The sequence below is a fragment of the Balaenoptera ricei genome, chromosome 1 (genome assembly GCF_028023285.1).
Source record: "Balaenoptera ricei isolate mBalRic1 chromosome 1, mBalRic1.hap2, whole genome shotgun sequence".
NCBI classification, from domain to species: domain Eukaryota; kingdom Metazoa; phylum Chordata; class Mammalia; order Artiodactyla; family Balaenopteridae; genus Balaenoptera; species Balaenoptera ricei.
In genome coordinates this window covers 193,469,529-193,486,155 of record NC_082639.1, presented here as the reverse complement: position 1 = coordinate 193,486,155, position 16,627 = coordinate 193,469,529, and the positions used below count along the sequence as shown (strand labels likewise).

The following is a 16,627-nucleotide window of genomic DNA, read 5'->3' as shown; positions in this document are numbered from 1 at the left end:
GAGATTTGAGGTCCTATTTGTGGTGACTTAGAGACCCCGCAGGCAGCCAGGCGTGACCGCAGCCCAGGAGGGAGGGGCCAGCTGGGAGCCCTCCAGGAACGGGAGGGGTCGTTCAATACCCACCTCGTCCATTTGATTCAAACTCACAGTTAATTTCCAAACTTCTGGGTTTGCGATGAAAGCCTGGAAAGCTGGCTTTCAAACGTGATCCCCCTCTACCCAGAAGCAGGTGCTTGCTGTGAAGCTGGGGTGCTGAGCAGCCCCCATTCAAGGTGAACAATGGTTGTCAAGCAGGGTCTCCTGGGAGGATGCCCAGGTTCAGCCGCCTCAGAAGAGCCCTCTGGGCCCCCATCCTGCAGCGTTAAAGTTTTTTCTCCTTGATTTCATAGAAATCCCTGCTCTCTGATAAACCCTCAAGCCACATTTTAGACAAAAAACTCCAACGGAGGTAACACTCTAAACCCTGTCAAGACGTCACATGATTAGGAATTTCCAGCCATTTTTAGGTTTCCGTCCTTCTGACCAGTCCAGGGTGGGAGAGAGACACATACTAACTAGTTTCCCTTTGTTTCTCTGACTTGATTCATAACCTCATAATCTGCCAACCATAATCCTGGGAAGGATCAGACACAAAAGTAAGTGGGAACCAACAGACAAGACCCAATTTAGTGGCCAGTAACACCCAAGTGGAGACTCTGGCTTGAGTTTAAGGTCTGAGGTTGATTAATACCGAACCCTTGCTTTCCTCTTCTTGGTGATACATCCTTCTGGCTGGGTCTCTGCTCCAAGAGTGGGTAAGTGACAGAAGCTGCTCCAGTCTCACCTGGAAGCCCAGACGGGAGGTGAGGAAGGTGGAGGCCGAACAGAACCAACCTTCCTGGCCTTTGTCTTCCCTGAGGGGGCTACACGCAGGGGGGAGGTCGACGTCGGTGGGAAAGGCTAGGGAAGTCGTTTGGCAGTGGCGTCGGGGAGGAGGGGGGAAGGAAGTGGGAGCAGAGGACGCAGCACCACACCTGCCACGTCCCTGCAGAGCTGCTCGGGGCCCCGGCAGCACGCATCACTGCCTGTGGAAATACATCACAGTTGCCGTGACCTTGATTCTCCTGAGCTTCTTCCTCCAAGAGAAAAATGAAGAGCATCTTAAGTACAGTTTATTGTTGGTGAGTCCCTGAGGCTGAGCTTGGACCACTTGTCAATCCTTCAGTGGGGGGGAAGTTTCTCCAGTTATGCAAACACTCTAAAATCACTGTGGAAGTTCTAAGAAGAAAGCTCTTGAAAAATCAGGAGAGGGTCAGAGAAAAGATAAATGTTGGACCAGCCTTGAAATACGTATAAGGTTTGAGTAAAGGCGAGGAGGGAGGGAGGGCAGAGAGCTGCCAGGACACCTGTGGGGGGCGGGTGGGGGGCTCGGGGGTGTCCCTCTCCAGAGCCGGAGTCGTCATCCCTCCCGTCCTCACACAGGGACAGGCACTCAGGGCCCCGAAGTAACTCCTCCCCAATGTATAATACACCACCTGCCTGTGGAGGACACCGGCCCAGCACAGGTCACGCGGGTCCTAGAGCTCACGCTTCTCTGAAATTTCTGAAATTTTTGTAGCTATGAAAGCTAGAGGATGCTTATAATATGTCATTATTGCTGTTGGATTAGGAACAGTTTGTGGGGAGGCACGGGGAGCCTGGGACGGCAGGTGAACTGGGGGGTGACCCGCAGGCGGGTTTCAAAGGCAGCACCAGGCTCAAGCCCCAGGCTCAGGATTCACAGGTCACATGTCCTTGGGTACACTGTCACTGTAGGAAGTCTTCCGCTAACTTGCTGAATTCATCTGCAAAACGTAAATGCAGGTTGTGCTTGCCTTCTGGCATCAGATGCAACCGTGACCCCTTCACGTGTTTGCGTATGAAGTCGGCATGGAAGCTCGGGACCAGAGGATCCTTCTCAGACCAGCCAGAGCTTAGCATAAGGCAGGTGTGGGAAGGTGGTTCAGAAATGTGTGTGTGGTCAGAACTGGGCGAAAGAAAGGCCTTTAGAGCTGAGGACTGGGCCAGGCACTGCCTTCAGTGTCTGTCCCACAGCCCAGCACAGTCTGCACCGAGTTAGATGACATCTGCCAGCCCGAGAGTGGAGTAGAGGGAGATGTGGGCCCCGGTGCGGGCCGACAAGTCCTCACTCAACATAAGCCCGGGACCTTCCCGCAGGCATTCCGCACAGAACTGGGGGCCCCTCCCCTGACTCCAGGGCCCAGCACCCCTTTAAGAAAGCCCTGCATGTTCCCGTGATGAGGGGGGGATAGTGGTTGACCGCATCCAGGGGCTTGCCTGGCCTGTCCTGAAAGGGGAACCTGACCCTCAGTTGACTCCAGGGATCTAAGGAAAAAGCTCAGGGGTGATGCTTATCTTCCTCTAAGCAGGAGGAAAAGAAGAAAATACTGGGGCAGCTCAACCAGGAGCAAATCGGCTCCGAAATCAAGAACCGTCTGGAGGCCTTCAAGGACATGCAGAAAACTTCCCCTTTGCTCCGACATGCCAAGTACAAATTCCTGGCTGGAGCCCCTCCCCGGGAAAAGAGTGAGAAGTGGCAGGCAGGCATTGGTCAGACTGGCAGAAGGTAGACGAGGTACATATTCCAAGCAGGGAGAGGAAGGTGGGTGGAAGGGGAGGGTGCTCTGAGGCAGGGCCCCCGCGGGACAGGCCCCTCAAGGAAGGGGGACCGGCTGGGAGAGGACCCCCACGGGGGCAGCGCGGGGAAGCCTGGACAGAGGGGGCGGAGGGTGGTGGTGTGGACCCCTGGGCTCCAGGTCTACCCGGGTCCCTGGAGAGCCTCCAGCCCAGGTCTGGTTGATCCATGGCCACTGAGAGAACTCTGAGGTCAAGGCCAGCAAACTCTCCTTTGGCACCTGGCAGCCTCTCCCCTCAGAGGGAGGCTTGTCCTTCATAAGGACCCCCCAACAGCCTTTCACGGCAGTGATGAGATAAAACCACGTCCCTGCTTCTGTCCAGAGGTCAACTGCCCCGGGGAGAGGACGTGTGAGCTTGTCTCGGGTATTGGGTGTTGACCGTAAGGGGCAGCCGTGTGGGGACAGAGCCGGGGCCTCCCCACCCTCTCGAAGTGTGGACGGCCCCTCCACCCCCCAGAGCTGCTGACGGTGGGCGTCTCCTCAGCGCAGCAGCCCCACGGGAGCCGCCTCCGGAACACCCTGCGGCCCCTGTTCCAGGCGTCCTCGGGACCCGAGCCAGAGTGCATCGTGGTGCTGGCCTCCCTGTCCGACTCTGACCCTGAATGGCTCAGCCAGACGGCGGCCAATATCTCCGACCTCTTCCGAGCGCACACTGAGGCCCAGCAGCTGCTCGCGGTCCGTGGCCGGCTCGGCGGCCCCCCTGTCCCGGGTGGTCTGCACAACGCCAGCCACTCCTCCCCCTGCGAGGCCCCGTACTCCAGGCAGAAGGCGGACTACGCCCTCCTCATGTACTTCGCTGCGAACCTCTCCGAAAACTTTCTGATGCTGGAAGACTGGGTTCACTGTGTCCCCAGGTTTATCTCTACTGTCTACTGGGCACTGTCAGCCTGGAAAGAGCTGCCTTGGGTGACCCTGGAGTTCTCCAGCCTGAGCTTCTCTGGGAAAGTTTCCCACTCCAGCGATCTCCCCCGCTTGACCTCTTTCTTCCTCCTTTTCCACAAGGACACTCCTACTCACTTGCTTCTCTCTGAATTCCATCTTCTCCTGGCCCAGAACGTTCCAGTTCGTTTCGGTTCCTCAGCCTTCTACCACATGGGCAATGATTCTGTGCTCGAGAACACGTGCTTTCCTGCAGAGAAGGGAAAGGTCTTTGGTGAACGAGACAACGTCACCGCCAGTGTCTGCACGGACATGGTGACGGTGCTGAACGATGTCCCCCAGTACGCCTACACTCTGAACAAGGAGAGCTTCGCCACCCTCAGTCCTGTCAAAGGCAACCACCTGACAGTGGTCCTGGAGAAGCCACAGAAAGTCATCCGGATAGAGGTGCTGACAGGGTCTGGCAAACAAAGGCAGTACAAGCTGGAGCAAGGGCAAGTGGAACTGGGCTATGGCCCCTTGGAGGATTTCAAAGGCTGTGCTCGCTACATGCTGCTAGGTCCAATGGTGGCAGGACATTTGGACCAGATGGTGTCTTATGAGGAAGGTTCCGTGGAGGAGCTGAGTTGCATACGGCTGCTGGTGCTAGCACCTCAAGAGTCCTGGCTCCTCATCAGGCAGGTCAAAGCCTGGATCACCGAGGATGAGGAAGAGGAGAGTTAGCCAGCACACCGCCAATCCGGGAAGGACGGGGCTGGTGAATGGAATCTACGTGGTTGGCAGGAAATAAAGCTAGAAATTGATGGAGGCCTGCTCACTCTGAGTTGGGTGACCACGTGATTTGTTGTTCTAACTGGGACACTCTTGAGAGTGAGAGCAAAAAGAAGCACTATTCGAAATGACACTAGACAACAGATATAAACCAGGATGGTCTCAGGCAAGCCGAGATGTATGGTCACCCTAATTCTGGTTTTTGTAGGCTGCTTAAGAGAGCGGACACAGTCTGATGAGGGGCACAAACAAGACAATACACTTCCACCTCCCAAGGGCCAGTGAGAGGGAAGGAGTCACTGTGAACTGCCTTGATTTTTATCTACACACAAGTATAACATCCTAGGGTCTTTGCAGGAAGGAGCTGCCGCCCTATCTGGAACTGCCACAGTCTTGACAGCACCATGATCATGGAGGTGGGACTGCCTTTGCCTCACATTGACACACCTGTCAGTCTGTTCGGGCTCTTATAACAGAATGCCACAGTCTGGGTGGCTCGTAAACAACAGAACTTTATTTCTCACCGTTCTGGAGGCTGGGAGTCCAAGATCAAGGTGCTGGCAGATTCAGTGTCTGGGGAGAGCTCACATCCTGGTTCATAGATGGCCGTCTTTCTGCTGCGTCCTCACGTGTGTACCTCACAAGGGGGTGAGAGGGCTCTCTCGTTTTTATGAGGGCAGAAATCCCACTCACAAGGGCTCCTCCCTCAAGCCCTAATCACCTCCCAAAGGCTCCACCTTCTAATACCATCAACTAGGGGGTTAGGGTTTCAATGTATGAATTCTGTGGGGACACATTTAGACCACAGGAAGACCCAAACCTCCAATGTGTCAAGGTTAAGACCTTGCTGGAGGAAAGTTTGCTTAGCTGGGATTCAGGAATAGACATTTCAAGTAGTTGTGAATCCCCTAGAACTGTGTGCAAAATTTGATATGAATTCATATGTGCATTTTTCTAAGGAGAGGATACTTTGCTTCCATCAGAGCATTGAAATGTTCCATATCTGCCTCAAAAAGTTAAGAATAGCTAAACCAGCAGCTATAACCTTCTTGAGGGAAGAAACTGTATGTAACTTAGAACAGAAATCCTTCTAATTCCACTGAAAAAATGAGTTGGTATTACATATTCCTTCGTGTATCTATTCAGCAAATATTCGGATGCAAACTTAAGGTTAAGTGCTGTTAAAGGTAATATGAATAATAAGATGAACCAAACATGGATGACATCAACAAAGGACATAACACAAAAATCAGTAATTAAAATTAAATGTGATATCGGTTCTGATTCTCTCTAATTTGATGATTGAAATTGATGAACCCAATAAAAACATAAATGAGGGGACTTCCCTGGTGGCATAGTGGATAAGACTCCACGCTCCCAATGCAGGGGGCCCGGGTTCGATCCCTGATCAGGGAACTAGATCCCACACGCATGCCGCAACTAAGGAGCCTGCCTGCCACAACTAAGACCTGGTGCAACCAAATAAATAAATGAATAAATATTTTTAAAAAACAACAACAACATAAATGAGGACGTTTGTAGTTTTTTTGGTTTTGAAATATTTCCTAAATTTAAACTTATGAAAAAAATCTTTGAATATAACTAATTGTCTCTCACTAGGATATTTATTCTCCCATTTCATTAGAAACAGAATAACATCATGGGATACCATGTATACATCTAAGAAAGATAAAAATTCCCATGTTCCACGCATTTTGTGTTGACCAGTAAAATGAAAGCAAAGTCTTAGGGTGAGGTTTCCATTTAAAAATTCCAATAAGGGCTTTTTCAGCTGACAAAAACCTGTTTTGCATTGGCCTGGTAATTCTTCTTTACCTTGTTATTTTGCTATGGCTCTCAGTCAGATGCTATGTATATTTTGTTCAGCTGTTCTAGTTGTCTTCACTAAGAAGTTTCAAATTACCTAGATTGCTACTATAAAAACACTTTTATGTACGACTTGAAAAGATCTTCAAGACACAACCATTAAATGAAAACACTCAGGCTTCAATACAGTAGATTCACTACAAAATTATTAGTTAATGCAAAAAAAATCTACACATTTCTATTCCGTGTAATTACAAATAAAGAAACTACAGAAGATTCTGTTACTGGTGGTTTGTCTGACTATGAACCCTATAAAAACTCTCCTGATTAAAACAACTAAATATGCTACACATAACGCTTAAAAGCCGTTGTTATGTGTATCACTGGAATGAAAACAATATGAGAAATTCTCAGAGACCAAAAAATTAAACAAAAATAGGACTCCAGATAGGTAAATAAGGACTGAAGCTGGCTTTTGCCCTGAGGGAATTAGTCAAGTGCCTGGGACACTGGGCCGAGTGGGGTGCAACGGACGGGAAAAGGTCAGGATAACCTAGGATTTCAAGATACGGGAGACAACCACGTAAAGCCGCAACAGCAAGGGCTGCACACTCAACAGAGAGAACTAGGGAAAAATACACACCACTAAACGGGACAGAAACAAAATCTACTAGAGGGGAAAATATCTCCCCTGATATTCCCAAACACAAGCCGTCCCTTGTGTAGATTTGCAGCCACCTGAATCAACACTACGAGGTGATCTCAAAAATCTCCAGCCAAGATAATATTTTAAATTGGCCACCACTCAAGTTGGTAATTTCCCCCAAGATGCCTGGAAAAGGCAAATGCAAATCTTTTGAAGAACTTAGGACTCAAAGAATCCTCACAAAGTTCTAAAGAATAGAAACTGATAGTAAAAAAAAAAAAATCGCAAAACACACAAGGAAATAAGACACCATAGTGAGAACCAGAAGAAAAAAAAAAATCATTATTGGATTAACTTCAAATATTAGGTAAAAATATTCACGTTAAATTTCTAGGATAATTCCAAAGGCTAGAAATAGTGTTTACTGCCAAAACCAGAGAGAGGGAGAGAAAAAAAAAAAAGTAATGAGAAAGAAAAGAAAAACTCAACCAGGTCTCCTAAAAGGCAATAAGAGAGGGAGAAAAAAGAAAAGTAGAAGATACTTGATGTAATAGCATAAATTCATAAATATAAATATTACCTGATAGATGAAACTGAACCAAACTCATTAGCTAAAAAAGATTGTCTTAATTTAAAAAAATATACAGCTTTTCCTATTTATAAGAGGCTTACCTGAAACCTAATAACAGAAAAGCTGGAAGAAACAGCATGGAAAAAAGATATACCTGGCTAATACAACTAAAATAAACGATATCCGACAAGACAGACATTAAGGGGAAAAGAAAAAGAAGCATCACCAGAGATAAAGAAGATCAAGACATATCTTAGGGGTTGTTTGATGAAAGATGAACCTGATGAGGGAGCTAAAACAATGTATTTAACTGTAGACTTTACCTCAAGGAGACAAAATTAGTATTAACAAAACACCCAAGGAGAAATTGCTAAATTCACCATCATAGTGGGAGATTCTAACATATCTCAGTAACTGATAGATCTACAATACTCTCCCCAGCCAAAAAACAAAATTAGTAAGGTTGGAATACAATCAGCCAGCTTGACCCAATGGGCACATATAGAACATTGCATCCTTTATAATTTTTTTAAAGGCATACATGGAACATACATGAAAATTGACCGGGCAGCATCTCAACAAGTCCCGAAGAATTGAAGTGGCACCCCAAGTTCACTGACAACAATACAGTTAGCTTCTAACCTACCTGGTTTCTAAATTAATGATAAAAAGAAAGATTTTTAAACCCATATTTTTTGGCATACACACATATTTCTAAATAATTCATAAGCTAAAGAAAAATCACAATGGAAGTTAGAAAATATTTAGAACTGAACCATAATGGAATTACTAATAGGAAAAGTTGGGTCATGCAGTTAATCCTGTTCTTGAAGGAAATTTATAGTCTTAAGTGAAAATAAGTGAGACTATAAATTATAAAATAAACAAGACTGAAAATTAAAAAGGTAAGCATCCATCATAAGAATTTAGTAAACTAGAAGAAACAAAAAACAATGAAAATATAAGGAAAGAAATCTTCAATATAGGCCGAATTTAATGTCATATGAAGAAACATCATGAAGAGAAAGAAATGGCAAGCCACGCAGTGGGAGGAGTATTGTAGTACATGGAACAAAGAATGTCCACCCAGAAATGTATAAAGAACTAGTACAGATGAATGAGAAAAAGACAGGCAACCCAGTGGGCCAAAAACTTCAACAAGGAACTCTGCAAAAGAGGAAGTGTTTCAAAAGGAGCTCATCTCATTTCTCCTCAGGGAACTGCAAATAAAAATTAAAATGGCTAAAATTAAAAAGACTGAAGCACCGCATATTGGAAAGGATGTATCAGAGAACAAGGATTGGTAAACTATGGCCCATGGACCAAACACAGCCCACCGACTGCTTTGCAAACACAGCTGTATCAGACAGAGCACAGCCATGATTACCTGTCTATACATTGTCTAGGACCACTTTCATGCTGCAAGGCCAGAGTTGAATAGCAGTGACAGAGGCTGTATAGTTCACAAAATCTAGACTATTTACTGTCTGGCCCTTTACAGAAAATATCTGTGAACTTCTGATGTAGAAAAGCAAGACTTCTCATCACTACTGGTGGAAGTGCAAATCGGTCCAATCACTTTAGGAAACTGTTTGCAGAATCCATTGAATCAAATATCGTGCACCTGACGATGGGGTAATCCCATTCCTAGGTAAACACTCATCCAAGTACCTGTGCCCCAGGAGACATGTATGACAAGGTATACAGGAGCATTATTTGTAACGGTCACAAATTGGAGGCAACCCAAACGAACGTCAGTAGTAGACCGGGTAAATACATTTGATCTAATCATACAACGGAACACTACTCAGCAATGAAAATGAATAAACTACTATCACAACAATACGGATAAATCTCACAAACATAACGCAAAAAAGAAGCTAGATACAAAAGACCACATACTGTACGATCCCATTTATATAAATTTCTAAAAGAGGCAAAACTAACAGTCACCTCCACATTATTTGAGGCCAAAACCCAAGTCTTACCTACTGTGGAAGTTTCTCCCTCCAGTCACTTTGCTCAAAGGAGAAGCCGAGCAGAAAGTCACCTAAGAGAAAAATCAATGGGACACAGAGACAATCAATGTCCTTCAGCGTCACATATTTAGTTCTTTTAATCAGGAGAGTTTTTATAGTGTTCATAGTCAGACAAACCATCAGTAACAGAATCTTCTGTAGTTTCTTTATTTGTAATTACACGGAATAGAAATGTGTAGTTTTTTTTGCATTAACTAATAATTTTGTAGTGAATCTACTGTATTGAAGCCTGAGTATTTTCATTTAATGGTTGTGTCTTGAAGATCTTTTCAAGTCGTATATAAAAGGTTTTTATAATAGCAATCTAGGTGATTTGAAACTTCTTAGTGAAGACAACTAGAACAGCTGAACAAAATATACATAGCATCTGACTGAGAGCCATAGCAAAATAACAAGGTAAAGAAGAATTACCAGGCCAATGCAAAACAGGTTTTTGTCAGCTGAAAAAGCCCTTATTGGAATTTTTAAATGGAAACCTCACCCTAAGACTTTGCTTTCATTTTACTGGTCAACACAAAATGCATGGAACATGGGAATTTTTTCTTTCTTAGATGTATACATGACAGAGAAGGGTGGTTGTCTCAGGAGGCTGGAATTAGGAGGCTCTTCTGTGCCTGGAGCTTCACCACGCATTGTCCAGTCTGGTGAAGACCATTCTGAGCTGGCCTGGAACATGGCTGGATGGTGGCGGATGGGGCCCCGTGCAGGCCTGGGCAGGAATCAGGTGACTTCTCTGGTAGGCAGGCTGGAGGTCAGTGCTCGTCACCTGAGCAGTGTCCTTTGGGTCACTTGGGGGTGTCTCTCTGTGTCCAAATCCAGACTGGAGAGTCTGGATGGCCTCCCAGAACAGTCTCCGAGTACTTTTCTGTGGGTCTGTAAGGGGCTGCATATCAGCTTATTTGAGGGATTTTGGCAATCCTGGATGAGGATCTACTACCTGTTTTCGTAAGTAAAATTTTATTAGAAAGTAGTTACTTTTATTCATTTACGTATTATCTATGGCTGCTTTCATGCTACAACAGCAAAGCAGAATAATTGCTACACAGACCGTATGCCACCAAAATATTTACCATCTGACCCAAAGAGAAAAAGGTTGCCAACTCAGACACACACAGCGAAGACCATGTGAAAGCACAGTGAGGAGAAGATGGGCATCTACAGGCTAGGGAGAGAGGCCTCAGGAGAAATCAAGAGCAAACGTCAACCCGGCTGGGAACTGGGTATGTGAGGGAATGGGCATCTCGGCCGATGTGTGGCTCCTGGCCCTCAGCATCTGTTACTGTCGCCTCCTGTCCCCTGCCTCTGCTGCCAGCAGGGCTCAGCTCGAATCTCTAACCGAGCATCAGCACTGTCTGCAGAGAGTCATTGTAGCAGCTGATATCTGTTGAGTGTTTTGTTCTATGACAGGCCACATGCTAAGCACATTACATGTCTTATAGCACTTACCTATCTGTAGACAGGAGTCAGAAAGAAGTTGAGGAAGTCGTCCAGGTTCTGATTCAGTCCAGTCTGCCCCCAAAGCCAGGTCTTTGGCCCCGGGGGCTGGAGAACCCAGATCCAGATGAGAAGCTTGATCTGGACCCAAAAGGAGCTCCTGAATGAGCCTGAAGGCATGAGGGCCTGGCCATGTGAGCAAAACCAGTCACGGAAGCAGGAAATGAAGATGCCACTGTCATTCCTGAGGAGACTTGGCCAGGCTGTGAATCCTCTGGTTGAAAGTCTGCCTTTTGAAGAACTAACGTGACTACACAATGATCAGTTTCAGGCCCTCCTGCTCTACTTTGAGCCTGTCTCTCTCTGAACGCCAGATTCCTCCCTGCTAAGCAATTTGCAGACTTGGAGATTTCCAGTTCCAGCTTGGTGTGGTTCTGCGTTTGACAGGACTCTCTCCCTGTTCGAGGCTAAGCGGTCTAAGTAGCAGGGACAGAAGTCTGCGGAGGATCTGGAGCTGCAGGCCCTCCTTGTAGGAGTACCTGGGAGCCGAGTCCGGGGGAAAGAGGTGGGGCGCGGAGTGACTTCGCCCCTACCGGGCCCCGCCCACTCGGGCCCCGCCCCTACAGGCCCCGCCTCCTGCCCGCCCCGCCTCCTGCCCGCCCCGCGGCGCATTGTGGGGTCTGGGCGCTGGCTGCGAGGTGGAGGACGCGGCTGTTGATGATGGGGTTGCAGCCGGTGAGACCCTCGCTCCGTATCCCGCACCAGGGGACTCCGCCCCTTATAGTTCCCGGCACTCAGGTCCGGACCAGCGGCTCTCACCGCCGACCCCGCCCCGCAGGGCTTTACACCCGCCCTGGATGCCGGGGTCCCGGTACCGCACGCTCGGGCTGGGGACCCCACCCAGGCTGCCCCCTGAGCTCGGCTTGCTCCTGCGCCGGAGTTCGGGGTCGCCACCCGGGGGGCAGGTCGTAGGGGCCCGTCACCGCCCACGCCCTGGGCTCTTCCCCAGCGCGACCGTCACGCTGCCCCCTCTGCCCGCAGAGCCCAGTCCTGCTGGCCTCCCTGGGGGTGGGGCTGCTGACTCTGCTCGGCCTGGCTCTGGGCTCCTACCTGGTGCGGAGGTCCCGCCGGCCGCGGATCACGCTCCTGGACCCCAATGAGAAGTACCTGCTGCGACTGCTAGACAAGACAGTGAGTTGTGTAGTAGCGGAGGGGACCGGAGTTCCGCTGGGCTGTGGTTGGGATGCCCCGGGGAGTTGGCGACACCAGGCCTGCCTGGTGAGACGCTTGTCATCCATCCTCCAGACCGTGAACCACAACACCAAGAGGTTCCGCTTTGCCCTGCCCACCGCCCACCACGTTCTGGGGCTGCCTGTGGGTAAGAACTGTGGCGTGGGCTCCTTTCCCTGGTACTCTAATAGGGTGATCCCCCTTCTGGGGTCTCCTGAAACGCGCTGCTTCAGTCTAGTGCCTCCCCACTCCATCACCCTTTCCCCACCAGGCTGCGTATCCTCCAGGCTGTGAGGTGCCCTGGGCCACACTAGGGTGTGGCTTCTGTGCCCCTAGATATCTTCGACACTCAGCAGTCCCTCCCTCCTTCCTGCAGGATTTGCTCATATGCCCACTGAGCAAGCACTAATCTTTTCCCCATTGCCCAGACCCTCAACTCACTACTAAGATCCTGGCAGTCATTGATAAGAATCTCAGCAGATGGGAGTTTATGAGGGATCCAGCTGGGGGCTCAAAGGGGTGAATCCTCCCTGCCTGGTAGCTCACTGGGGCCCCAGCACGGAGCAAGATGCTTCTGTCCTCTCAAACCTCCCAGATTATTTTGAAAGGTAACAGGAATGCAGCACCTCCACAGGAGCCCTTATGTAGCTCTGCACGTGGTCCGCAGGCAAACATGTCTACCTCTCTGCCCGGATCGATGGCAGCCTGGTCATCAGGCCGTACACTCCCATCACCAGCGATGAGGACCAAGGCTATGTGGATCTTGTCATCAAGGTAAGAAGGTAGGAAGGAGCCCCAGGCGCCCCTTATCCTCCTCCCTCTGGGATCTGTAGAAACTTCCAAGATGTGTTGATAGGAGGAGATGCGTGTCCTTTGTGGACAGGAAGAAAGTATGTGGACTGGGAAGAGAGAGCATGTGTGTCACCCCTGCCCTGCTTCAGGCAGATTCAGCCAACAGGGGTCTCAGAAACCAGGGACATTCCAAACAAAGTACTTTCCATTCTGTCTTATCAGGTCTACCTGAAGGGTGTGCACCCCAGATTTCCTGAGGGGGGGAAGATGTCTCAGTACCTGGATAGCCTGAAGACTGGGGACGTGGTGGAGTTTCGGGGGCCAAGTGGGTTGCTCACTTACGCTGGGAAAGGTAATGGCCTAGCTCCCACGCCTCCGGTGCCCGGCGTCCTCTCCACACAGTATGGTTCTGTGTGTCCGTGTGTGTGTGCTCACGCGGGTAAGGGCCAGCTGCCCCTCCTGTAAACACAGCCCTGACTTTATAGAAAGGCGTGTTCCTCAGCCCCTCTTGACCCAGGGATCAGTTCCGGTGAATTTTCACCCACCGTGACAGCCCTGGAGATGACTAATGCAAACGCGGGCCTCTCTCTCCCTCAGAGAGTCGCCCCTCAGGCCGAGCTGTGCAGAGAGCCAGAGATGCGTTCAGCCCTTCCAGTGGGAACAGCTGGGTGCATTAGCAAGCCTGGGAGCTGCTCTGTGCCACTTGGGGAAATAGATTCACACCTGGCCTCATGCCTGTCGCCCTGAGCAGGGAGTGACCCTCTATGGGAGTCAGCTTATGACTCACTGTGTGTTCCTAAACTGACTTGTAGCTCATAATGTGGGACAGACAGTCCTGGCCCCATTGTCCCTCAAGTGTCTTGTTGTCAGGGCTGGCTCAACACCCAAGCTCCAGGATCAGATTCCACAGCAGCTGAAGAACTGGCCTGGGGCGTATTTTCGATTCTGCATTTGTTTTCTTAGTTCCCTGAATTGACTGTTCTTTCACCCCTCTCTCCACTGGACTTCTCAGGGATGTTTAGCATTCAGCCCAACAAAAAGTCTCCACCAGAACCGAGAGTGGCCAGGAAACTGGGAATGATTGCCGGCGGCACAGGTGCTTGTCCCCTGCTCCCTCCCACCATTGTGACTGTTGCCGTAGCAGCTTCCAGGTGACCCTCAGAAGGTTTGGTAATCATGGCCAAACTTAATCAGGGGATTCCCAGCAATGCCTAGGGCTCCCCAGTTGCTACAAAACAAAATCATAATCGGGTAGAAACCCCCAAAAATCTATTTTAACTGACAGAATGAGAGAGACAAATCATGTGGGCTCTCCCAAGACCTCACATGGAATGAATCTAATAAATTTTAGGTGAGAACAGAGAAGCAGCTAAGAATAGGACAGTCGAGAAGATAGAAAATTAACATTGGACATTTCCCTATGTTAAACACTGTGCTAGACTCTTTATACGTGTCTATGACATAGGTACAAGCCTTCCCATTTTACGGATGGGAACACGGAGGTTCAGAGAGGTTGCATCGTTTCCACATGGCAAGAGGCAGGGTTAGCGTGCAGCTCTGCTCAGTTCCAAAGCACGTGCACTTAACCTGCACGTCCAGGGCTCCAGGCATCTCAGCATTGAATCAGTAGGTACTTGCAGTCATCTGTGATACTGGAGCCTTAGCCTCCGAGGGACTTCCAGAGAGTCTTGGATTGGTTCCTTAGAAGGATTTCAGCAATATAAACTTATGTGAATTTTGAGCACATGACCACAATTCACCTACCAGATATGAATTTTAGTGAGTTTGGGGTAAAGGGCCTATCTGTCCAGAAATGTAGGTGCTGTGAAGACACAGGGGGAGCGTAGAGAATTAATTAGGACACAAAGGAAAACAGAGTGAAGGGGTGAGTAAGTGGAATTAAGATGAAAGGGTTGGGCAGCTAAGGAGCGGGGATGGGGGGGTGGCCACCGCATCTCACCGTGGGGCATCTGTGTGCAGGAATCACCCCAATGCTGCAGCTGATCCAGGCTATCCTGAAAGACCCAGAAGATCCAACCCAGTGCTTTCTGCTTTTTGCCAACCAGGTTGTGTTCCTTTTCTCAGTCCTGGGACTTCAGAGTTACTGTGTGGGGAGAGGTGTGGTACCAACGGGCAAAACTAGCCCAGTGTCTGGCTCAGCCTCTGCCCAAGGCCTCCCTGCGGGTAGAGGGTCCTCTTCCACAATAAGGAGGACAGAGCACTGAGCCAAATTCCCTCCCTGGCCCACAAGGAGAGAAAAAAAGAACATTTAAGGAGTCTAGTCCTGAGTATAGAAACTTGCTCCTTGAGTCTCCGTTGTTAAATATTCTGTCTTTATTCCTTCATATTGTGTAAATAAAGGCTGTTCCCCTCTCCCTCCCCTCATCCTAACTCCCTAAAACCCTTGCTTATTCCCTAGAACTTCAGTTTTCTTTTTCTTTCCTGGTTGGAAAGTTGTTATAGCAGAGAACTTTTTATGTTGTTATGTTTAGGAACCTGAGAAGGATCCTAAAGACTTTGCTTCTCCTCTTCATTTCAGACTGAAAAGGACATAATCTTACGGGAGGACTTGGAAGAGCTGCAGGCCCGACATCCCAACCACTTTAAGCTCTGGTTCACTCTGGATCACCCCCCAGAAGGTACCCTCCCCATTTCTGGACATCCCCGAATCAGGGCCTCGCCCGCTGGTGGGTTCTGGTTTCAGTGAAACCGACCCTGCCCGACACTGCCAGACTCTGAGCTCACGGACACAGTGGTCTCCTGGACTCTTTCCCGCGGTTCCTGTTTCCCGGGTGGGTGGCAGGGCTGGCCGTGCCGCTGAAGCAGGCTGAGGAGACCCGTCCAGCTGCCGCTACAACTCTGTACCCTCTCAGGAGCCTTTCTGGACTACCACCACCCCACCCCGGCCCCGCACTGCACCCCGCTGCCAGCACGGACCTGGAGTGTCATTCTCTCCTCTCCCCGTGCAGATTGGGCCTACAGCAAGGGCTTTGTGTCTGCCGACATGATCCAGGAGCACCTGCCCGCCCCAGGGGACGATATGCTGCTGCTGCTCTGTGGGCCACCCCCGATGGTGCAGCTGGCCTGCCACCCCAACCTGGACAAGCTGGGCTACTCGCAAAAGATGCGATTTACCTACTGAGCATCCCCTCACTGCCCTGGTCCCGCTGCCGCCATTTGCCCCGAGTCGGCCCTCAAATGCTATAAGCCCTAGATGCCCTTCCCAACAGTGTCAGCCTTTTTGTCTTTCTCCGGAGCTGGAATCTGGATGGTCCCTGCGGGAACAACATCCTTATAGCCGTGGACGAGGGCCCAAGCCGAGTCACTCCCTGAAGGCTCCCCAGTCTCCAGGTCACGCTCAAGGAGCAGACTCTTCCACAGGTCAGAAAGCAGGGAGCATATACACCTGTTCCAGGACTGGCCGGTCCCTTGATGGCATCACACCCTTCTTTGTGTCTGTGGTTAAAGAACAACCTGTTTAATGGGTTTGATTTAATATTTGGTGCTTAACCCATAGCAGACTGTGTGTGCGGTGAGGGGGTGCAGACTTAGAAAGCTAATCTTTTAGAGGCAACAGGAGAGGAGGAGATGGTTTTTTCAGACCTCAGAGAAAGGAATCTGAAATACGTGTTCGTGTGTCTGTCTCCCTCTGGCCCTGCCGACGCTGGAGGGAAAGGGCTCCCCATGATCTAAGACTGTTACTGTGGCAGAAACCTCTGGCTTATGCAAATAAATGGGGCTAAGGCCCTTGTGTTCTACCGAA

General features: G+C 49.4%; 2 protein-coding genes across 3 annotated transcripts; both read left to right on the top strand.

Annotated features, from left to right (window-relative positions):
* Window positions 1–308: 308 nt before the first annotated feature.
* Window positions 309–4,277, top strand: LOC132374245 (alpha-1,3-mannosyl-glycoprotein 4-beta-N-acetylglucosaminyltransferase-like protein MGAT4E). The gene is made up of 4 exons (XM_059937794.1): window positions 309–316; window positions 1,031–1,160; window positions 2,409–2,565; window positions 3,133–4,277. Exons 1-4 carry the CDS (start codon window positions 309–311, stop codon window positions 4,275–4,277), a joined length of 1,440 nt encoding a protein of 479 aa, XP_059793777.1.
* A 7,244-nt stretch (window positions 4,278–11,521) lies between these two features.
* LOC132354396 (NADH-cytochrome b5 reductase 1) lies at window positions 11,522–16,627 on the top strand. 2 transcript variants are annotated; one of them, XM_059906354.1, is made up of 9 exons: window positions 11,522–11,577; window positions 11,884–12,033; window positions 12,148–12,220; window positions 12,740–12,846; window positions 13,087–13,216; window positions 13,877–13,960; window positions 14,845–14,930; window positions 15,404–15,503; window positions 15,834–16,627. In XM_059906354.1, the coding sequence occupies exons 1-9, from the start codon at window positions 11,560–11,562 to the stop codon at window positions 16,004–16,006; spliced, it is 921 nt and encodes a 306-aa protein (XP_059762337.1). In that variant the 5' UTR covers window positions 11,522–11,559; the 3' UTR covers window positions 16,007–16,627. The 2 variants fall into 2 exon arrangements, with proteins under 2 accessions (XP_059762337.1, XP_059762335.1); XM_059906352.1 differs by having other exon boundaries at window positions 11,563–11,640.

Excerpts from the sequence above, each read along its gene's own strand:
- LOC132374245 (XM_059937794.1), top strand. Across the intron at positions 1,161-2,408 it reads TTAAGTACAGTTTATTGTTG|GAGGAAAAGAAGAAAATACT; the intron begins GTGAGTCCCTGA and ends TCCTCTAAGCAG. Across the intron at positions 2,566-3,132 it reads AGCCCCTCCCCGGGAAAAGA|AGCTGCTGACGGTGGGCGTC; the intron begins GTGAGAAGTGGC and ends TCCACCCCCCAG.
- LOC132354396 (XM_059906352.1), top strand. The coding sequence starts at position 11,563 with ATGGGGTTGCAGCCGGTGAGACCCTCGCTCCGTATCCCGCACCAGGGG. Across the intron at positions 12,034-12,147 it reads TGCGACTGCTAGACAAGACA|ACCGTGAACCACAACACCAA; the intron begins GTGAGTTGTGTA and ends TCCATCCTCCAG. Across the intron at positions 12,847-13,086 it reads ATGTGGATCTTGTCATCAAG|GTCTACCTGAAGGGTGTGCA; the intron begins GTAAGAAGGTAG and ends CTGTCTTATCAG.